The sequence below is a fragment of the Rhopalosiphum padi genome, chromosome 2, assembly GCF_020882245.1.
Source record: "Rhopalosiphum padi isolate XX-2018 chromosome 2, ASM2088224v1, whole genome shotgun sequence".
In the NCBI taxonomy this organism is placed as follows: Eukaryota; Metazoa; Arthropoda; class Insecta; order Hemiptera; family Aphididae; genus Rhopalosiphum; species Rhopalosiphum padi.
The window spans coordinates 73628486-73652731 of NC_083598.1; the positions used below are offsets into that span (position 1 = coordinate 73628486).

Genomic DNA, 24246 nt, shown 5'->3' on the forward strand with positions numbered 1-24246 from the left:
GCATACCTACTTCTCAGCTTTACTTATTGTTTCTGGAATATCAAAAGCAGCACTGTCAGGACATTTTACAATTTTATATAATTAACAAAATTATAAAAATATCAATAAAAACTGCAAGTTTTATACAAATCAACAAGTTCTTTCAGTGGCGCAGGAACTATTTTTCATGAGGGGGGGGGGGGCCAAAACATAAAAACCTAATAACAATTATAATACATATATATATATTTGTGATTAATAACAGAAATCCTTTCTTGATATTTTATTCTTTTAATGTTGATATAGATAGTATAGAATAATATAAAAAATATTCAATTATATGAATGTATTGATATAATTATAGTATAATATAAATATAAATATATAAATAAATATAATAAATTAAATATAAAAAAATGTATCTACTTATTACCTTAATAATATTATTATGCACATTCAGGAAAATGAGACCAATTTTGAATAAGTAAACATATAAATTAAACGTATTACGTAATTTACGACGATTGTATACCCTTTAATTTTAATGTAGTATAGGGAGGGGGCAATAGTATACTTTTGCCCCTTTGGATTATATTTGAAGGGTCAATTGCCCCCTCTGCCACCCTTCTCCGACGCCACTGAGTTCTTTTAAAGTCTTACGAATAATATGCTTTCAAGGTTATTAATGTCTACAAACCATTAAAAAATGCCCAGATGTTGATACACAATATGATATTAAATGATGAATTTGTTATTAAATAAGACATTTTTTAACTTAAAGTAAGCCAGAACCGATAGAATACCACTTATTGTGATACTAATATAGTAATATTAGTGAATCATTAAAAGATAAATAGAGAAGGAATCAACCAAAATTAATAGAAAAAAAATGTCAAATAGAATATAGATTGTAAATCTATATTTGTAAAAAGGTTTTAATTAATTGTTATTTATGTATATTATAAATGAAAAAAATATTTCAGATTAATCTGGTTAGATTATATGGTTCACATAGTAGGTATTCACTATAATTATTATATATTATATTATAATACTATTATAGTATAATATCAAAAAAAATTTTATTAAATAAAATATTATAAATGTGCAAAAAGTATGAACATATAAAAAAAGAATGTATATAATAAATGAAATATAAGAAATTTTATAAACATTAAAGGAAAGAAAATTTATAAAATGTAGTTTCAAGTGAACAAATATTGTTTGTATAGGTGTTAAACAATTATTTAAATTAAGGTACATGATCTATAAAATGAACTGTGCCATAAAAATAAATTTCTTATTCAACTATTCAATGGAAGTAAGATTATTAATTCTTTGGCCATTTGGATATTCCATTGTTAGTTGTTCTCTGGCAGCTGCTTTTTGTAACATAGTTTTTGTTTTGCTTAATAAATAGCATTTTTTTTCCAACTGACTCTTTAAATTTTCATTTTCTGTAAAAACAGCTTCATATTGTGAACGATAATCTTGTAATTGCTGTTCCAATTGACTGCATTTTTCACTAGCATCCAAATAATAACTTTGTGTAGTCTGAAGTTCACTTTGCAATTTTTCCACATAGCTCTATACATAACAATAATTTAATAAAAGCAATATTGTTTTTTTTATTATTGATACTCATATATTTAAGTATAGTGTGTTATAGAATTACTCAAAATATACCCATTTCAGAAATATTTACAACAGTTTTTTTCAATGAAACTATGAATTAAAATCAAAAAATTATTGTATTATGTCTGTATAAAAGTGAAATTATATTGTTTTAATTTTAAAAAATTCTGTTTTATGGAATTTTTATATCTATACAGTATACACAGTATTTACATTTTATAATGTAGAGAAAACATCTTCTTTAGTATTTACATAGTGCTACATTTACAATATGCTACATTTACTCATTCACAACAATTAATAATAGGTACCTTATCATCAATGTTAGTAACTACGCGTTCAAGTGATAAGTTCTTATTTTCCTCTTTTAATTTATCTACAGCAGTTCTTAACATTATTACTAAACGTTCTAATTTTGCAGTTCGCTTATTATCTGTACTTGGATAATCTGAGTCTGAACTTAAGCTGGATACACCACTCCTAAAAATGAATATATTGTTTAATTAAATCATTTTAATACAGTTTCACATATAAACAAACAAATTATCTGTTAATTGTAAACGATCAACAATTTTTTTTAGTCGAGCATTTTCTTCTTCAAGTGCAGCTTTAGTTTTCAACAATCTACTTTTACTATCCTTTAATGTTTCTACTTCTTTAATTAAAGCATTACTACCACCCTAAAACATATAAATAGTAATTTACATTTTATATTTCTTGATTATTTTTTTTTTAATAAAAAGTTAATTTACTTTTTGTAATAGTTCCAAGGTTGATATTTTTCTACGAAGTTCGACAACAACTTCAGCTAATGATGTACCACCAGACATCATTTCTTTAGCGGAACGCAAAGTGTATAACTCATTAGATAATCTATCCTTTTCTAAAGTCAACTCATCAACTAGACTATTTGCCAATGCACTTGATTGTACTGCAGCTAACCATAAATAGTTTTATTCAAATCATTTACTTAATTTATAATAATTACAATGTATAATTTATTTACCATTAGCCAATTTAAGTTTTAGCTCTAAAGCATTTCTATCCTTTTCCATTCGCAATAAATTATCTCTTAGTCTTTGGTTATTCAAACGAAGTGAATCACATTCTCTAGTCATATCTAATAATTGATTTTGTAACCTTTCATTTGTTACTTGACGACGTTTATTCATCTCCCACTTGCCAACTTGTTCATCTGACTAAAAAAAAAGTTAAGACAAAGTGATTCGTGTTCAAAATTTTTTTTAAAACTAATTAATTCATAATAATCATAATTTATCAAATTATTGTCTAAATGGCAAACAAAGTATTTATGATTTATCCATTATAAATGTATAGATGTAATATATAATTTATCTTTTATATCTCATTCCCTTTATCTTGATGCCAACAGAAAATACAAAATATAATATTTTTTAAAACAGAATACTTATACTAAACTAATATTTATTATTATTTAAAAACCTTTAATTTTCGTAGCATTTTGTTTTGTTCATCTTTTTTTTTATAATCATCAAGTTGTATTTCTAATGTTTTAATTTTTTTTAGTAGTGCTTCTTCTTTAACAACTGACATAGCTTCATCTCGTTTTCCTCCAGTAGGAGGCCTATAAAAGAAAGTCCATTAAATATTTTTATGATAAAATTACTTAATATATTTTCATACCTGTAAATTAATTGCTGCCTCAATTTCTGTATTTCTGATTTATCTTCTTTTTCACGTCTTTCATAATCATTTAATTTCTTTTTCATTTTTTCTAGTTCAACTCTCAATCGGTCTCTTTGAGCTGGTAGAGTATCTCTTCTATTTTGAAATCCCATTATTATTTCATTAAGTCTAACAATTTCAGCATCCTTTTCTTTTGAGTCGTCTTCAGATTTCATTTGTTCCATTTCTTTAAGTCTTCTTTCAGCTACACCACTCCAGTGTTCTTTTTCAGAATTTGCTTGATTAAGATCGTCATCAGCTTGTTTAATTCTATCTTCCAGATCAGTTATCCGTATCATATATTGATTTACAACTGATTTAATGTTATTTGAGTGAATAGGAGATGAAACATCTTTTTGTGATCTTTAAAATTTTAAAATAATTTAATTAACATATATTTATACATATGTTTTACCTACTATAAACCAGCAATTATCTTATACAATTTAAACATAAATATTTAATATTCATTTTTGATTAAATATATAAATATTTTAGTTATTAAATGGTATTTTACTATTTTTAGAAATAATCATTGGTTTGTGGCATAATATAATTCATAACAATATATAAATTGTATAGTGATAGAACAAAAGTACTATAGGTATTCTACTTCTTCTATTAGCCCCTTTGCTTCCAAGTTCATGGGGTTAATTAATCTTGTTTTACTCCTCCATAGGGTTCTGTCCTCTAGTTTTTCTTTACTCTCACTCTATCTGTGTTTGCATTATATTCTATTCTGTCAATCCATCTTTTTTTTGGTCTTCCTTACCCTATTTTTCTTCTACATTCATTTTCATAGGGTTTATTACTGCTTCCGAGTCATCACTCCTCTTACTATGACCTAACTATTTCAACTTATTCTCCTACATTTTTCTTACAATTGGTGCCACTCCAATACAACATATAGTTCTAATTATTTAATTTCTTATTCTATTTTCCTTAGTCACTCCACGAATTATCTAAGCATTTTCATCTCTGCTACAATCACTATTTACTGTTTTATTATCCACTGCCCAAAATTCTGATCCATACAACTAGCTGTATAACTACTTTATAACTACCTAGTACCTTTTAATATCAACGGCATCCTTTTGTCACACAAAATATTTGACACTTCTTTTCACTTTATCCATCCACACATGTTTGATGTTATCCTAAAAATCACCATTTTTTTGTATAAACAATCAAACAAGTATTTAAACTTTATACAGCTCACTATCCTCACATGCCTTGTCCAATCATAATATTTTAATAATAGATTAAGGAGAACAGGTAAGAGATTGACACTGAACCCTATTACACCTACTTACAGACATTTTTTTGTTTCTGCATACACATTATACACTCTTCAATCCCATTGTTACCTTTCCTTACATATCCTTTATTATTTTCACAGTTTCATATATACCTTCCCTATTTCTTTATTCTTAATGTGACATTAATGTTAGAGTTATATTCTAATAAATAATAAAACTTGCTTTTCTCTAATACTAAAATTGTGTGCTTCAGTATTTTTTTGTAATTCAATTATTTCCTTTGTATGATCTTCTCTACATTCTTTTAATAACTCTTGAAGTCTATTTATAGTTTCTTCTTTTTGACTAATAATTGTTTCTAAGCTTTCTATTGTGGCCAATAAAGCAGGATTCTGAGTATCAGCTTCAGGGATGTCATTAGATGCTAATTCAACAGTTAATTTTCTAATATGATCATCTTTTTCAAATATTTCTTTTTCTAGACAAGCTTTGACATCTTCTAGTTCTGTCAAGGTTGTTTGAAGTTTTTTGATAGTTAAATTATTACTTTCTTTTTCAATAATAATATTGTTATTTGCCTATATATAATAATTATTTTATTTATCAAATATTATATAATTATATACAATTCATAAAAAATAAATTATTTCTGCTTACAATTGTTAATTGTTTATTAAGATCTTCTAATTTCCCTTCTAATGTCCTAAAACTACTTTCTGATTGAACACTAATTTGTTTATCTAGTGTTTTTGGTTTTGATTTTGCATCATTAGAAAATTCCTGAATTCCCCATGATAGATAGTTATGCATACAATCAGAATCCATTCGCATGATTTCCTTCTCGAGACTTTCAATAAAACAGTCTTGCTTTTCAATGCGTTCTATGAAAAGTTGATTTTTTTTTTGTAAATCATTGCAGGTTAATTGAACTTTAAGCTCCTGAAATTATTTTGAATTATTCACAATATTCAATTAATTTCATTATTTTGATTACTTTTAATTGGAGTTCTGTGTACTTTGAACGATAATCTTCAGTAGTCTTTGTTGGAATAAAGACTATTTCATCAACATCATTTGGCTTATTATCACATACCCACTTTCTATAAGTTATTGTTAATGCTTCCTCTAGTTTTTGTTTGTGATGAACCCATATTTGTTCAGACACTAAAGGTACAGTTCCATGGTAACGTCTTTGTAGCTCAAAAATTATCTTTTCTAATCGCCTATAAAATAATATTTATTATTATAGATTATAAATACTAGTATTTATAACCAATGATATTACCTACAAATTAAGTTTTCATTAATTCTTTTAACTTACGATATTTTTGTTCTATAATGTAGAGTTATTGTTTCATGTTGCTCTAAAATTCTATCATTTTTACATTCTAAGCCAGCAATATTTGCTTGTTGATCTTGTATTATAGTTTTAAGTTTCATTTCTTCAACAGAAGCTGCCATAAGATTGACTTCATGATTTGCAATTTCACGCATTAATTTGTCTGTAATTATCGCATTAACATTTTTGAGAATAAATTATGTAAGTTAATATAAAATTGGTCTTACCTATTGTTGCTTTTTCGTCACTCAAAGCTTGAAGTTCTATGACACGTCTTTGTAATACATCGTGTTGATGGTCTAATCGTTTGTGATGTTGCTCAAGGTCATGCACTTGATTCTGAGCTATTTCTAGTATTCTCAATAATCTAGTTTTTTCTCCAATAGCTTCTTCCTAAAACCATAAAAATATTGCAATATATATAAAAATAATTAATGTCATAATTAAAATTATATAACATAAAAAATACTTTTAATCTACTTACTAAACTAATATGGGCATCTTTTAATTGGTCACACATTTTAGAATATTCTGATTCATCTACCATATTAACTGTTGTTTCACGTAAACGCACTTCTTCAGTTTGGCATTGTAAATTTGCTTCAAGCATATCACATAAATTTTGCTCGAGGCTTTTACATCTAGATTCCATTTCTTCCATTTGATCTTAAATATATATAAAATTTACGAATTTTACATTTTGAAAAAATAATTTTATAAATTTTTCTATCCCATAAAGTTTATGGTATAAACCAGTAGTTTTCAACCTTTTTAACCATACGGCACACTTCATCTCCTACAAAATTTTCATGGCACACCATTCCATATAATATATTAATATGCGAAGTATATTTATTTATTTATTCATTTCATACGGAGTAAACTCCATTTACAAAAAAACAATTTACAGCAGCAAAACGTATGTTACACATCAATATATTAAATTAAAATTAAAAATTAAAAACAGCGTTTTTAATAGCGTATATTTTATATATATACCTATTACCTATATATACATATAAATACATACTAATAAAACTATTAATAGAGTTTTTGCGGCACATTTCAAGAGCGTTTGCGGTACACCGATTGAAAACCACTGGCATAAACTATCAAATTATAATAAAAATAGTAGTAACCTTTTAAAAGTGAATACATTTTTTCTGAATGTTCTGCCCTTTGATTAGAAATGATATTTTCTGCCTTTATGGAAGTCAGTTCATCATATGTTCCATAAAAATTAGCTACTTCTATCACAAAATGTAACCGTTGATCTTTTAAGAGAGTAACTTCGGTCATTAATCTTTCTAATGATAATTTTAATGTATCCTCCTAGGGTACAATTTATTTTATATTGTTTAAACTTATTGAAACTATTATAGAACTTCATATATATATTATATTAGTGTATATTTCATCAATGATACTACTTAAACAATTATTTAATAAGATATAGTTGTACATTATTTTCATGTCCTCATTCCTCTTATGTAATAACATATAAATAATAGCTTAGTAGGAATTTAAAACTATTCAATAAAACTAATCATTAGTTTATTCATAAATTATGTAGGTACCTTAAACAACACTAAATGCAATATTTCTCTGTGTTTAGCAGTCAAAACTTCAAAATCATTTTTCAATATTTTGTATTCTCCAATGTCTACTACATTTTTCATTTGGTTATTCAATTTTGTTAATTCATTTTTTTGCTTTTCCTGGGATAATTGTAAAAATAAAATATTAGATGCTAATTTATAGATAGAGTAAGTAGGTATTTTTTCTTGTGTACTTGAATTTTTAATAAATTCTCCATTTCTTTGCTATAAGCTGCCTTCAATGTCCATACTTCTTCAACAGCTTTTTGTTTTTCTTTCTTTAAAATTTGTTCCTCTTCGAGACAACATTGATACATTCGTTTAATCACTTGTAATTCTTCGGTTAATCCTGAAACTCTAATTATAAAATTTATAAATATAATATCAAGTATAGATTATTATAGGTACATTTCTTTGGACGTTATATAAATGTATTACTTTATAACATTATAAGAAAGCTGGCGTTTAATCTGATCTGGATCTTCAAGCATTGTTTTCCATGATTTTTCTAATTCAAGAAAACGTTCTCTCAAATCACTTTCCTTATTATGAGTTATTTTTAGTTCTAGTTCTAATTTGTCTACTAACGATTTTATTTTCTGTTTTTCATTATCATATTCATCATTAACTAATTTCATTTCATCTTGTAGCTGTTGAAATTTATTTTGGAATGATTTTACTTCTTCTTCAAGTTGAATAGACTTTTTTTGCTCAATCTGCAACTATATAGTAATTTTAAACAAAGCTAATTAACAATTAAAATATTTTACTTCTTTGAGATTTTCTGAAAGTTCATCTCCTTTTATTTCTTCTAATACATTATGCTTCTTTTGTTTTTCTTCTTCTTTCTGTGTATTGATTAGTTCTTGTTTGGTTGCAGTTAGTGCATCACTATTTATAATAATTATAATGTGACGATAGTTAGTAAAATATTTAGTAAAATTAAATTAATTAAAAATTACTGTAAAAAGTGAATTTGGTGTCTTAGATTTGAGTTTGCACCCTCTAAATTATTGATTCGAGCCAATAATCGCATGCCAGGTTGATACCATCCAGCTACATGTCTAGCATCCATAGCTTCTAAAAGTCTCTCTAAGCTTTGGCATTCAATTCGTACAACACTTAACCCTAAGTTTAACCATTATAATATAAATACATAATTAATTTTCCATTAAGAAATTGTATATACATTAGATATATTATGAGTTTAGACAGTTAATTCCAATAAACTTATTTTTAGAATTATTATTAAAATTTTAAATGATTGTTTAAATAAAATAGCAGTATAACACAGAACATAATAATATATATAGGTATTTAAATATCATATTTAAAAAATATTTATTATTTTTTTGTAGATATTAGTAATTATTATTTAATTAATAAATTAAATAAATAAACAATAGTTAGTAAGTAGTTTTACCATCTTGATTGTGTATACTATCGAGTATCTCATGCATTCCTTTTCTAAGTGATTCATTTTCTTCGATTAATTCTTTAACATTATCTTCAAGTTCAGATCCAATATCTGTTTCTTGCTTGGAAATTTCAGATTTATTGGGAATTTGACCTTTATCATCTTCTCCGTCTGAAGTTACATATTTAACAGACTCAGTAGATTTATTTAAACTACGATTCTGAAATACATTCAAGTTAAAATAATATTTTATTTTCGTAAAAGGTAACAAAATATACTTTTAATTTTAGATTAACAATAATCTCTTTGCATTCATCTAGTTCTTTTTGTAACATAGTTATTTTCGTTTGTGCTTCTTTATGCCTAGCCATCATGCCTTTTGGTCTCACAACATCATCTACTGGCAAACCTAATTTTTCCTTCATGGCTAAGTTATCTTGCTCTAATAGATCAGCTTCTTGGTGGAGTAGATTGCTCGAATCTATAAGTTCTTTTATTTGATTATCTCGTACAGCTAGTTCTTGTTTCAGTTTTCTTATCTGTTCTGTAGCTTCTTCTAAACCGTATTCACCAGATTCAAATTCGCGAATACGTATTATTAATTTGCTTATCTATTAAAAAATAATTTTTTTTTATGTACTGAAAATATTAAAACATAATTAAAATAATCTTACAAAATATATATCTATTTTTTAATAATTGAAATATCGATAATTTTCTTTACTAGGCTCTATAAACTGTACTTACCAAAATACTATAATGCTATATATAGTATCAAGATGATTCAACAACTGTGTTCACTGCTATTTTTTTTTTTTTTATAATTTTTTAATATAAGTTCTAATATAATATAATATAATATAAGTTTTTTAGTATAGACCATATTGTTAATTATTTAGGTTTTTAAACAATTATATTTTATAAAATATCTATTGTTGCGGTGATGGGTGATGCGAATTTTGATTTTTCCAATTGAAAATTTATCTTTTTTACTGTTAAACTATTAAACAGATTATTATTTTGAAAATATTTATGTATCTAAATCAATATTTGATCGAGTAGTTTTCGAGTTATTAGGTACAATGTATACACTAAGAATAAATTAGTCGTTGAAAATGGTTTTACAAAAATATAACACAGATGAAGGATTGGATATTTGGATATTATAGTCTTTATTAAATTCGAATTATTTTTACAAATTATAAATGAAATAAATTGATATTAATTACTGACGCATTCAAATAATCGTAGTTCCTACATATCTTCAAGCACCTCTTTTCCATTGGGCACTTTGGGCACGTGTCCAGGGACCCACGACCAACTAATAATCAATATTTATTACTAGGGCTCGGGACTTAAAGTATTTGCTTATTTTATGGATTGACTTAAAATGTAGCAGAGTGCTATGGAAATGTATGTCATGACTGTCATGTTACAACACGTTCAATTATGAAATTTGTAAGTGCTTTTTTGACCATTTTTTCTACTTTTTATAGTTTTTTCAGAAAATCCTTCCGAAAATCTATAAACAATAAGGCAAAATGTCTCGAAAGTGAAGTTTGATTTTTTTTATAATATTAAGATTTATTTATTTTTTTGATTTTTAATCAGGGCCTGGATTTATATGGGTTTGTATGATTTTTTCAAACAGTACAAAAAGTAGCTAGATAAGCTACAAGATTAAATTACAGTCAATAGATCTGAAATACAAAGTTATACAGCATATTTTTGTATTTAAAATTTTTCTTTGCAAATAGACGGTTTTTAAATACATAATATGTAATATTTTGATTATATTAATTAAATGACGTATTCATAGTTATATTTATAGTCATTACAATTTGCTTTTGGTATGTATTTATTTTTATATAGCCACGTCATATCAAATTTATAAAAAAAGAAATAGGTATTTTCGTTATTGCTTTTTCAGATTAAAATTATAAAATGCGACGTCAGTCATCATTATTGAAAATATATCATAATATAAAATAATTTTATGTACATATAATAAAAATAATTAAATTAGATTTTTTTAGCATTTTTTTTAGTTATATATATATTTCTACAAAATAAGGGCATAAATGCATATTTTTAAGGTTTGTAGAGCATATAAACCTATAGTAATAATAATAATAAAAAAACAAAAAATTTATAGTTAAAATAATCTAGATTTTTTTCTTATCTACCACTACCCTATTTACCTGTTTTAATAAAATATAATTGTCAAAGTAAATACTAAGTCATAGGGGCTCCATTATACCACTACCCAGTGCCTTAAAAAGTTAAAGACGGCCCTGCATATCTTTCAAACCCGTTTTCGTGGATTTATATTTTATAGTGCACAAAGTTAAGCAACTCAAAACTAACTAAATATATAAATACCGCTATTATTATTAGGAATTAACTTTGAATTGGGGGGGGGTACATTTATTAATAAAAATCTGTAAACTTTATACAATCGTAACACCACCACCGAAAATTCTTAAACTCTATAACAGACACTTTAAAGACGACAGCATAGACAAAACGCATTCACTTAAAATCATTAAGAACGATTTTTGAGTAATCTCAGAGTAAAATCACGTATTATATAAAAATTATAGAGAATACTATTTTTAATAGTTTAACATATCAGCTTTATATTTTATTATTATTTGATTTTTTTATTCGACTTTAAAAATTAAAAATTAAAATGTTGTATATTTAAATGAATTGTTTTGTTACATGATTTAGACGAATAGCTAATAAAATATAAAACCTTCAAAAATATTATTCTCAATAATTTTTGTAATATGTTTTGTCTATATGTTTCTCACATCCTCGTAATTCAGAGAAAAAAAAAGAATAATACGCTTACAATCGCTTAAAGGAAAAAAATGGAAGGGCGAGTATGCTTAGTGGATTACTTTATATAATAATAAAATATTAAAATATAATTGCTTTTTAATAATGATCAGACTTTCGTGTAAATATGTAGCACATATTTTACAAAATCAACAATATAATTTTGATTTTTTTATTAGGTGCATAAAATTGGCGATCTATTAATACTCTAACCATATAATTAAATAGTTTATTAATTATATTAAATGTTACTTGTTCTGCTTTCTCAGTAGCATCTTCTTCTGCTTTTTGACATTTATCTAAACCCAATTCTAACTGCTCTTGAGTTTCAGATAATTTCTTTCGCAAATCTTTTAATTCAGGAGATTCTTTATTTTTAATAAGTCTAAAAATATTACAATAAATTTAAATTAAATTAAATTAATATACTTAACTTTTAAGTAATATTTAAACATTATACAGTTCATTATATAATTTTTTCTGTTGTTCAAGTGCAGCTGCACTCCGGTTGATATCATTGGTAGCTTGATGGACTTGTTTTTGAAATTCCATAATTTGGTCTTCCTGCCTGGCTACTGTCTAAAATAATAATTGTTATCACCTCGTGTTTATAGGAATATTAGTACATATAAGTCATTTAATAGTAAGTACTAAGTAATATACGTGAAAAATATTTATCGGAAATTAGAATGCTTATTATTATGACGTACTACAGAAATACATTATAAAGCTGCATAAAATATATGTTTAATATAAGCAAGGATTATAACTAATCAATAACTTAATATGGCTAATATAATATATGATTTCTATTCTATGGCGGAAATACCAATATTAAAATATGATTATCCTAATGGCCTAATGTCAGATTTTATAAACAATCACTTAATTTAAATAATTATAAGCTCAATTATGATTTAAATATGATTTATTTATTAGCCCATCATGATTTGTCCATAACATTTTACTCAACCATTAAATTAATCTTTTTTTGTGCAACTCTGCATAGGTGTATTAATATTATATTTATACATTTATGCATTGCAGGTAAACAATATGGATAATTTTTGTAAAATCATACTTCTTGAAGTTTTGCTAAATATGTATTTTGATTTTCAATTGAATCCGTTGATCCTATCCGTGATTTATAATTCAAGATCTCTTCATCTTTTCTTGACAATAATTCCTAAAATATTTTTTTTTTAATGATTTTACTTTATTATACAATATCTTTGTTTAAGTTATTTGTATATTTACCATTAATTGTTTTATTCTAGATTCTAGCTCTTCGCCTAATTCATCAATTTGCTCTTCGCATTTTTCTTTTTCAGCTACTAGTTCCGAAATTTGACTACGCAGACCCTTATCGTTCAGTTCTAATGTTTTAATTCTGTCTACGAAATCATTGTTTGAATTACATAATTATTAATCATAATACGTCAATACTTGGGGTAATAATATATTCAGTGGTTGTTAAATTCTTTCTTATGATTAATGGGACCATGAGACTATATTAGGATAGATTATTTTCTTATTTTAACTCTACGTATGATTTTTTTATAATTTAAATCATTATCTGATAAGAATTCGGTGGTCATGCAACAAAAAAGTAGGTAGATTATGTAAAAATATTTAAAAATTAATACATGTATTTATTTATGTAGCCTATACAAAAAGAAAACATAAAGATAATTATTTTTAATAAATAATAATTAACCATATATTTCAAATTAAGTATTAATAAAAGTTGTCTAGCAAAAAAACTTGGCTAAAAATATACTACCATCCATAATGTACAACGTCCTCTTAAATTGTTTAAAACATAAATCACCTTAAAAAAGTACAATGTGGAATAACATCCCTCTCCTCATATTTGACCACTCCTGAATATATTATAGTATTTATTTATTATTTATTACGACAGTATAATAACAATAATAAACCTGTGTACTCATCCTGTAAACATTTCATATTTCCAAATTCAGCACTTAATGTATTTAAATGTTGCGTAGCATTTTTAAGTTCATCTCTCGTGCTTGTTAATAGTTGTTTTAACATTCGATTTTCCTTTTCTGATACCTAAATTAATGAACTCTTTTCAGTACAGTAGAACCAGGCTATTTTAGTGGTGGGTAACTGTATAAGAGTGGAAAGGGGGCAATAAAGAAATTGATTTGCGTTAATTTTTTTTCTAATACAATATATAAATTATGTTAATACAATAAGTAATACATATAATATATATATTTTATTTAAATAAAGGTTGATAAAATAAAATATATTTAAATTAAAATGATATCAATAACAATAAGTACTATACGTAATTCATATATAGTGTCTATGTAATATATTATAATTGCTACAGTCTACAGGACCGCCAGGATCCTAATACCAACCCTCTGGGTGTGTCACTTATTTTTGCAAAAACCAAATTAATAATTATATAAATACCTCGATGTCGTTAAGTAATTGTGTGATATGTTGGTTTTTTTGTCTAACAGATTCTGTTAAGTCTCTAAACCTTTCAGCCATTGTCAAGTTATCTTCAATAGGTTGATCGTCTAGTTGTCGCCCAGAAATATCATCTTGTACAGCATCAAGTTCTCGACGAAGAAAATCTCTTTCATTTTCGACTTTTGACAATTGTGCAGATATCTATAACAAATAGATTATTAAAAAGGTAAGTAAGTGGGTATCACTTTGCTATATATTAGTTATCGAATTGGTCACTATTAGTGGTGTGTTATATATGAATTCAATGAATAATGATATTATATCATATTATTATAACATGTACATGAAAAACGATTCCGAGCAGAAACGTTCTGTTGTCTATATAGAAAATCACTAAGTAAATTTCGTGATGTTTTATTTTTTTTTTTGATATTGGTACCTAGTTATATATATCAGTTATGAAAGCTATTGGTTTTACTTTTAGTAAAAATAGTTTGATATATTTTTTTCTTGGATAATGTAGTATTTAATTATTATAATAATATTATATACATTTCTACCATATTATAAAAATTTATAATTCAAAATTTAATTTTATCTTTCCGTGAATACTGTAAAATAGAAAAAATAGAATTATAATATAGCTATATAATTATATGTAAAATGTAAGAGTTTAAAGTTTCAACGAGTAATTATATTTTTAAGCTATACAGTATAACCCGTGAGGATTTACTCATTGAGATATCTCCTGAAATAATAGAGATATCATAATTTTAGTTTTTTTAATAAGATTCACAGGGACAAGAACTACAAATATTTCGTGTTTTAATTTATTTTAATGTTCTGATAAAAAGGTTTAAAAAAATATATTTTTTAATTTAATTATTTAAAAAAAAATTGAAGATAGCCATTTTGTAGTTTATTTTTCTGAAAATATTGACGTTTCATTTCAACATTTTAATTTCATTTATCTCATGATTTTTAATATTTTTTCTAATTTTTAATCTAATAGAATATGTTTATTGCAAGCCACACAGAAAGTGTTTGCCGGCCGTGCGAGCACGAGAGGCACGTCATGTTGGGTACAAAGATACCACTTTCGTATTAAAGAAACTAGAAAAAATATTAAAAATCAGATTTATGAAATTAAAATTTTGAAACGTCAATATTTTCAGAAAAATGTACACTTTAAATGGCTATCTTCAATTTTTTAAAAATAATTAAATAAAAAAAAAATTTAACTTTTTTACACCAAAATATTAAAATAAATTAAAATATTTGTAGTTCTTGTCGCTGTGAAACTTTTTAAAAAACCAGAATTATGATAACTCCATTATTTCAGATGTATTTTCGAGATTTTCACGAATTTTGTTAAAATTCTAAATTTAAATGCTTATAAAAAAATATTGAGGTTATACATTTTTGATATTTTTTAATTGAGAAATTAACTAATTAGTAGGAACCTTGTATTACATTTTCAAGAATTTTTACCCATTCTTAAAATTTTTATTGACATTTACAAAAAAAAAAAAACTAAAAAATATAAAATTGCAATTCTCTATCAATAGCTCAAATTATAAAATATAAATACCTGGTGAAAATTTGACTTATAATAAAATCAAAAATCGATTTAGTTAAAATCTGATTCGGTATTAACATTTTCGTTTTTCCTTAATTAGTTTTTTTCCGATTATAAAATAAATTATTAGGAGTTTTTAATTTTGACCTTCACAAAATACAAACTAAATCCAATTTTCTATTAAAAATTACTTTCAAAGTTGAAAATTGAAGCATTTTATTAACAACTTATCGTGTACTCAAACATACAAAAAAAAAACTATGTACCTATCGGCTATTATTGTGAAATCAATTACATTCATCACTCCGCTCAGAATCTAAAATCATTGAGACTTTATTTTATAAAATAAATGTATAATTTATGAATATTTTACGACCTTATCCAATTCTTTGACTTTAAAATCAACTTCTTGTTTTTGTTGTTGAACATCCGACGATAAACGTTCATTTTCTAGTTCAAGTCTAGTCAATTCCTTCCGGATTACTTCGGTTTCTAGATATATTAAGTTTATATAAATTAAAATAAATATAAAATCAATATTAACTAATCTATATTGTTAATACAATTGAATTATTAATTACAATTTTTAATAAACTGTTTGAATATTATAAATAGGTATGTAGTTACAACTCACAAATACCCTGCAAGATTAGTAGATATAATATTATATTAATGTAACAAATTGTTTGAAATGGATAACTAACACGAACATTTTGAAATTTGAAGTATGCATAAACATAAAAATTAGAACACAACAACAGATGGTTTAATTTGTTACAGACTTACAGTGCTTACACATAATTATTTTTTATTACTCGTAGAATATTAATCAATATTTTTGAAAAAGAAACTTGAATACAATTATATTATAGGTATTTGGTGGCATTACCGGTAAACGATAAAGTACCTATTGTATAATAATTATTATTTACAAATTACAATGGGAGCTACAATAAATCGAAACATTACATTATTAGAGCTACTCTATATACGTATACCTAAACTATATTAATATATTAACAATATACTTTATATACTACCTAATATAGGTTATTAGTTATTTTATTTTACATTTATATAGGATTACCAGTGGGAATTCAGTAAGCAATTAAATTGTTTTGAAGGGCATTATAAATTATCAATAATAATTCATCAGTTCATCACTTACGATCATTTTGTGATAAATCATCCACGTTAATAATTCTAGATTCCTCCTCTTTTTTCAATCTTCTCGCCTCTTCTTCTCCTTGTTTAGTGGCCAAATCTTCGATTTCAGTCATCAATGAATCGACCTTTATATTTTTAAATCAAGTATAATATACTTATACAACGCATTTCAAATCTATCTATACGTAGTTTTGTATTTGTCTTACTTGTTCTCCTTTATACATTAATATTCGTCGAAAAATTAAAAACATGTTTTCACATTGTTTACGATCCAACTCGAAATCCAGTTGATCGCATTCGGTTACTGTAACTTCGTCGTACCAGTGTTCTAGATCTTGTTCGTTCATGTCATCTACAGAGACTGCTAACATTTTACTTAGCTCTAATTGAACCATTTTTGTGTTTTTACTTAGATTACCTAGCTGTTATTATACTGTTATATATATGCATATATTATTGAACATAATCTTATATGGTAGAAAAATAGATTTTTATTTTCATGTTTAAAGTAATCTGGTACATAACAAAAAAAAAAAAAAAAAATAACAACAATAAATTAATTGTTATGATTTCAGAGTTGCCTTAGCAACACGTTATAATACTCTAGATATTGTTACAACTTACAATGTGTATGTGCATACGCAACCACAAATACCCGATAAATAAACAATACATTGTTTACAAATGCTTATAATTCATAAAAGGTCTATGCGATATTATCTGTCATTTGTTTATTTTATACCGTAGGAAGATTAGCCTTTTTTCAAAAAGACTAGGCTCTTTGCGGCGGGGCTGTTCGTTTAGGAACTACTTATTATTTTTCTAAACTGCCGGTTGTTTTTCAGGCTTACTGCAGAAAAATTAACAGTAGAATAATGAAGAATAAAATTATTCTACAGTAGGTACTTTTATTGTAATTTAGTACTAGTACAAAAAAAAAAATAACTAAAGAATTATAATGTGTAAACTGTGTAAATACCTATTGTGTTTATTTAATGGAGTTGTATATTATTGTATAGTTTTTGACTATTATATATAGTTAATTTTACTAATTTATTTTTATTTACTAATTTATTGCTAATGTCACTAAATAACTTAATAAAGAAAATATATAAATATATTTATATTTACTTATTGTTAAATGTGTTTTTGCGAGATATTTTGAGCTAAACAATACATTATTTTTCCGATGAGCACATCTATTTGTTATACACGATGTCAATCCATATCTAAATCCAATAATAAACATTAAGCAATTTATTTACAAGCACGCAAAAAGCCTTAAAATAGCTGGCCGTTTCGTTTTTGTTTTATCGATTGCAATATAGGTAAATATAAATTTATATAACAGTCAAAAACTGTGGACAACACAATGGACTCATACAGTTTACATATTATATTTTGTTTTTATTTATTTGTTTATTAATAATAAATTATAATAAAATTATTTTATAATAATTGTAGTTTATAAAAGGCCTAACTGCTGTTAATGTATCTGCAACAAGCCTGAAAAACAGCTAACCGTTTTGAATAATAATTAATAATTCGCAAATGACCTACCCCATTGCAAAATGCATAGTATTTTTACAAAAAATACTAATTTTTCATACGACTATTTCTACACATACACGTATAGTGGGTTAGTGTATACTGTATACTACTATACTATACAAATGTGTATTATATATGAATCTTGAATTCTATATCACCAAATAACTGACTCCTGTATGGATTCTGTTCCATAATTGCAGAACAGTTATGGTTATGCTTATGATTTATATAAGTGATAGAAAACAGACTTTTAACATGATGGTATATAGTTTATTTAATTAACAATTTACTTAACAAATGATTAATAAATGTCTATGAAGGTGGCGACATGAGCATATCGTTTTCATGTAATTCTCTTGTTTTGAATCGAAGTAAATCATTGTCGATGTCAATTGCTTGTAGATCCTTATCGAACGTCGATGATGGTTGAAATGAATTATAAGAGCATAGACTGTTCCAATCTGGCTGAGGAAGAAGGCTAGAAGAGTTTCCGAATATTGGATTATCTGAAAAATAATGAAAAAAATATGCTTTGAAATACATTTATACAATACTATATTATATTGTTTATACTTATTAATTATTATACAGTATAATAAATATACTATACTAAGTATAAAACTATAACCAATGTTTTTAATGAAAAATAAAATGTTATTATATATTATCTTAGTCATCATATTTTGGAGTAAAAAACGTGTTTCAATCTTCAAAAATTCAACATAGGATGAGGCAGTTTCTAATGTTTTTATGATAACAAATTTGATCTAGTAGGAAATATATACTAAATATTTTTAATTATAGAATACAAATTAGCAATATTACAATCCAAAATTAATTTTCAGCAAAAACAATATAATTTTTTTTTTGTAATTGAGAAAAGTAGAACTAGAGAGCTTTGATAGATATTCTATCAAAGCACTCTTAAGTATAACCGAATCAGATTAGCATTGTCTAGACATAAAAAAAGCTTATATTAAGATTAATTTTAAGCTATACGTATATCATAATATTCATAACCCATTTACACCATTTTACGGTACAGTCAATATGTTGGATTTGGTTTTTAAGTATAACACGCAAAAAATAGTTAAATCTTTAATATCGATTGAATTTAAGAATAAATACTCATAATAATCCAATTATCCATATTAATGATGCAATATCTGATAAACTATATCTTAGGAAATAATATATACTTATTCCACCAATCTCCTTCATCCAGAAGACCATAATCGTTTTTCGTATAAGTACAATAATTATTAATGATTTATCATTGAATTCAAATTTAATATATCCATTATAAGTATTGCAAAAGTAACTCCCCCCCCCCCCCTATACCAGATAACTAGCCCTACTTATTCGTTAGATTGTTAAAATATTTCTACGACGTGTCGACGTCTAAATGCGTTACAGGATACACGGATAACTGTATACGATTTTTTTTATATTAGTATACCTACTAATGGCTACTGATTAACATGTAATTAGGTTTAGGTCAATCAGTCATTGGCAATATATAAATGGAAATTCAAATGAATAAATTTCTACGTAGAAAAAGGCTATAAATAAAATTTAAAAATAAATAGTTTCATAATTATTACCTCTTATTTCTTAATTAGCATTTTTCAAAATATAACAAAAATGATAGGTGTATTATTGTAGTTTCTACTATCTATACCTAATATTATAAAGCATTTTATTATTGTATAATAATATTATGTTTGTATATATATATAAACCGTACATGAGTATATATTATATGGTTAAGCTATCATGCAGGAAAAATTATAGTTTTAAGATTTAATTATTAATTTCTAACCTGTTAAACAAGGGCTTATAATTGGTTCATTTTGGTTCTGATGCTGGGAAACCAAAGTTTTTTCTTGCTTTCGCCATTTGGCTCTACGATTTTGAAACCATACCTATAAATTATTTAGACAACATTTGTTTAAACAATTTTAAATTGATTGCGGACGGTATACCTACTGAATACCAATAATATGGAAGTCCGGATTAAAGAACCATTGGTCCCCAGAAATCCTAGAAACTTTGTAGACTCCTTTCAATTTTTAAACTTTAATATTTCTTATTTTAATTTCTTATTTCTAATATTAATTACCTATTTATTGTAATAATTTAGCAGCTATAAAGTATTAAAAATTACCACGTAGTAGGTTCTAAATTTTATAACTTAACCATACGTGATTCAATTTGTATTCTAATAAATGGGAACAATTCCCGTTTTTAATAATTTAAAAAATGTATCATCAAATATCAAATTATTATGAATTTATAATTTAGTAAACTTTTGTGATATGAACATTTTTATTTTTTATTTTTTTTCAAATGTTTGCACATTAAAAATTTATTTTGTAGAAAGAAAGGAGCCTTGGTATACCATGAGTCCGTGCCCCCTTCCACCCTTAATCCGGACTTGGTATATGAATAATATCGATATTACCTGCACCCTAGCTTCAGTCAAATCGATTCGCATTGCCAGTTCTTCGCGAAAAAACACATCAGGGTAATGTGTTTTCTGAAATGAATTTTCTAATTCTTCTAGTTGGAAATTCGTAAACGTCGTTCTGAAAACAAATTTAATATACACCAGCTATGATGAGTCGTCATAGTATTTGTTTCGTTCATATTAAAAATAGTAATATAGATATAGATATTATAATTTTAATTGCAACACAATTATTATGTTTTTAAGAGCGATTCCATAATGTGCGTCTCATCATATATATATATTTAAACTAGACTATATCGATGGGCAATGACTTAGTATAGGTACACTAATACATTTTATAGGGTTTATACTTTTTACTTTTACCAAAATAATCTTTTTAAGTATAATTCTTTTTGTTCTTGAGTATAAGAATGTTAATTTATATTTTTAATTTAATATTATAATAAAAAAGTTATTGAAGTTTTAAAAAACAATAACGTTATGTCCCTAAAAAATAGTTTCAGTAGTTTCACGGGGCGAATGTAAGTTCCTACACGGTAATGCTCTATGCGATTTTTATTATATTTTTTAATCATATTATTATTATATTATATTTATTTGTGTCATTTATGACAATGCGCTATAGGGCAAACTAACATATTATGTATATTTTGTACCTATTACTTTCGTGTAGGAACTCACATTCGCCCATATGACTATACCAATTACAAGCCACAATCCGACGGGTATAGCGCGGGCGAATGTGAGTTCCTACACGAGAGTAGTAGGTACAAAAAATACATAATATGTTAGTTCCTACACGATAGAAAAAGGTACATAATATGTATATACTAATTTTCAAAAATAAATATAATATAATAATAATATGATGATGATTAAAAAATATAATAAAAATCGCATAAAGCATTACAGTGAGTGTAGGAACTTACATATGTGCGTGTAGGAACTAAGGTATGTAATTGTTTACCTGCTACTCTCGTGTAGGAATTTACATTCACCCATTGGTGCAACTAGGGGTGGGGGTGCAAAAAGGTCTTTATCACCCCCAAGTTTAAATTTAACACCTTTTGTTTTTTTTTTTACCTATCTATACCTAAATCTAATACCATCAATTGGTAAACTATCAACAGTTTTAGTACCTCATGTTTTAGAAGTCGTTGCGCCTATGGCTAAGTTATTGATATTTATGTAGATAAGTTATATAACTACAATAGTCGCTGCTTATTGCACTCGCTTTGAGACCAGACTATTTGAGTCCATTTACCAACTAAGTCAATAAAGGGAAAGCCGAAAGGTCCAAAAATTAAAAAAAAAAACATCAACATATGTATTGTAAAAACACATTAAATTTAGCTATGTACTTCTACTAATAAATATTCATTATTATATTATGTATTTATTTATATATTTAAAATATATACTGACTTCCTTAAAGAAAAAAATATGAAAAATGATGACGGAAAAATAAGAAATTGTTTCTTAAATGTTATTTTGTCAATAATAACTTCAAATGATGTATAAAAATATTTTTAAATGTTAATTCTTTTCAACGTGATGAGTCTTAAAAATAGCATAAAACAGAGTATTAATTGTCAAAATATAAGTGATGATAAAATCGGGAATATGGACTAATTATAAAAATATGCTCTTAGTTTGATGCATTCTACATTGACCCTATTGCCCTTCAACCAGTATAGTGAATACTGAGTCCAATAGACAAATGTTTTCCTATGCATAAGTATACGCGTGAATTGGGACCAGCCTGTCCAATATGCGATTTAGTCCATTAACCGCGAGTCCCATAAGCGGCGACTATAAGCATGGAATATCCAATGAATTGGTACTTTACTTTTTGTACCTTAAAATTTCAAGTTGAAATACAAGAACAAAATATATTGTTCTAAAATCTCGAGTATTTATGTATTTATCTATTTTTAGTAAAACCTCGTTGTTTCAAAACAGATGAAATACTTTATTAGATAGGTAGTTAGTGCAGTATTTTTAAAATTATATTAGCTTTTTCTTATATAAATATTTAGATAGCTAGATAGATAGCTATATTACTATATTAGATAGGTATATCTAAGTATTTAAAAATATTTTTCTTGAAATTCCATGTTCATCCCTGCGTAAAACTACTGTCACAAAAACAAAAATCGTCCATAGGTACTTAGTGTATACCTACTGCGATTGGTTACCTGTATCTCCGTTGTTTCCTCTTGATGTTGTTATTGGAATTTTGGTCAGTGCTCAGAGATCCAGATGATTGGTCGTTGTCGTCACATCGATCCGTAGGACTGTTGCAGCCGGTCACATCGCCGTAATCTGTACTCGACAACAGAGTAAATTATTACGTTATTTAACAACACGAACGATATATGATTGCTTGACGACCTACCGTAGTGCGGTCCAGCTCCCAAAAGACCGTCCAGCACTGTAGTGGTATCCCCGGGATCCGTCTCTGTGCAACGCAGGTCTGAAATGTCAAGTATTGCCTTCTCTTCCATACCCCTAAACGCCACATCATGTTTAATACAGAGTTTTTTACGGCTATAATTTACACTATGTAGTAACAATAAACTATAATACATCCAGTGGAGTGTACACACAATTTTCCCATTGTGGAAAGATCAAGGATATTGAACTAATTATTTTTAAACTACAAAATATTTAAATTACTGAACTATTAATTATTAAAAAATAAAAATCATTGGTCTATATGGAAGGATTTATTCCTCTCGTGTGTACACCTCTAAATATATCGGTTGTGAATTATTATACTACTGACCTTATGGTGATGACAAATTTAATTATGTCACTGGAACCTTAGTGTTATTATTATAATTAAATGAGCGTAATTCGGTTAGGACGCTGTACAGTGTACAATATAATAATATATCATTTGTTCTGCGAACTAGGACACTTTTTATTATTACATTAAGAAAAAAATTACGTTTCGCCGTCAGCTACGAAGAACGGAGTACACGATTTGAACTTTCGAGCTTCTACGGAAGCAGCAAAAGTGCGTTCCTGATTAGCGCGAATGGATTCGGTCGACTATATTATTCTCTTGCATAACATATCGATTTTATTTTTTCTAATGTAACTGTAGAATGATATATTGAATGTCAACAAATATACTACTAATGTCGTGTATATATATGGCTCTCTGAGTCTTCGCACACGTCTACTTTTGTCATCGCAATACCTATAAGTTGTTATAGTATTCAGGGGCGCGGATTTA

General features: G+C 26.0%; 2 protein-coding genes across 4 annotated transcripts; both read right to left on the reverse strand.

Moving 5' to 3' along the window:
- Window positions 1-1000: 1000 nt before the first annotated feature.
- Window positions 1001-17514, reverse strand: LOC132920504 (centrosomal protein of 290 kDa-like). Of its 2 annotated transcripts, none has more exons than XM_060982945.1 (30): window positions 17185-17514; window positions 16980-17103; window positions 16188-16303; window positions 14230-14433; window positions 13722-13857; window positions 13036-13172; window positions 12860-12964; window positions 12239-12357; window positions 12031-12163; window positions 9213-9545; window positions 8941-9154; window positions 8480-8645; window positions 8288-8408; window positions 7956-8239; window positions 7712-7874; window positions 7497-7637; window positions 7059-7251; window positions 6404-6585; window positions 6147-6312; window positions 5902-6082; window positions 5575-5803; window positions 5238-5519; window positions 4803-5158; window positions 3280-3684; window positions 3079-3220; window positions 2621-2813; window positions 2367-2545; window positions 2155-2294; window positions 1926-2094; window positions 1001-1566 (listed from the first exon to the last, which is right to left on the reverse strand). In XM_060982945.1, the coding sequence occupies exons 1-30, from the start codon at window positions 17371-17373 to the stop codon at window positions 1288-1290; spliced, it is 5781 nt and encodes a 1926-aa protein (XP_060838928.1). In that variant the 5' UTR covers window positions 17374-17514; the 3' UTR covers window positions 1001-1287. The 2 variants fall into 2 exon arrangements, with proteins under 2 accessions (XP_060838928.1, XP_060838926.1); XM_060982943.1 differs by having other exon boundaries at window positions 2367-2551; window positions 17185-17513.
- A 1263-nt stretch (window positions 17515-18777) lies between these two features.
- LOC132923045 (paired mesoderm homeobox protein 2-like) lies at window positions 18778-24055 on the reverse strand. 2 transcript variants are annotated; one of them, XM_060986840.1, is made up of 6 exons: window positions 23791-24055; window positions 23401-23513; window positions 23201-23327; window positions 20994-21117; window positions 20352-20454; window positions 18778-19035 (listed from the first exon to the last, which is right to left on the reverse strand). In XM_060986840.1, the coding sequence occupies exons 2-6, from the start codon at window positions 23507-23509 to the stop codon at window positions 18842-18844; spliced, it is 657 nt and encodes a 218-aa protein (XP_060842823.1). In that variant the 5' UTR covers window positions 23510-23513; window positions 23791-24055; the 3' UTR covers window positions 18778-18841. The 2 variants fall into 2 exon arrangements, with proteins under 2 accessions (XP_060842823.1, XP_060842822.1); XM_060986839.1 differs by lacking the exon at window positions 23791-24055 and having other exon boundaries at window positions 23401-23774.
- Window positions 24056-24246: the final 191 nt, after the last annotated feature.

Bases quoted from the DNA above. Each gene is read 5' to 3' on its own strand.
- LOC132920504 (XM_060982943.1), bottom strand. From the start codon at position 17,373: ATGGTTCAATTAGAGCTAAGTAAAATGTTAGCAGTCTCTGTAGATGAC. The intron at 14,434-16,187 runs GTCGTAAAATAT...TATTTGTTATAG, and splicing joins AAGTCAAAGAATTGGATAAG to ATATCTGCACAATTGTCAAA. The intron at 7,252-7,496 runs GTACCTACATAA...ATTGTACCCTAG, and splicing joins TGCATTTAGTGTTGTTTAAG to GAGGATACATTAAAATTATC.
- LOC132923045 (XM_060986839.1), bottom strand. From the start codon at position 23,593: ATGTATTATAGTTTATTGTTACTACATAGTGTAAATTATAGCCGTAAA. The intron at 23,328-23,400 runs GTAGGTCGTCAA...TGTCGAGTACAG, and splicing joins GGGAGCTGGACCGCACTACG to ATTACGGCGATGTGACCGGC. The intron at 19,036-20,351 runs GTTAGAAATTAA...ATTATTTTTCAG, and splicing joins TATAAGCCCTTGTTTAACAG to ATAATCCAATATTCGGAAAC.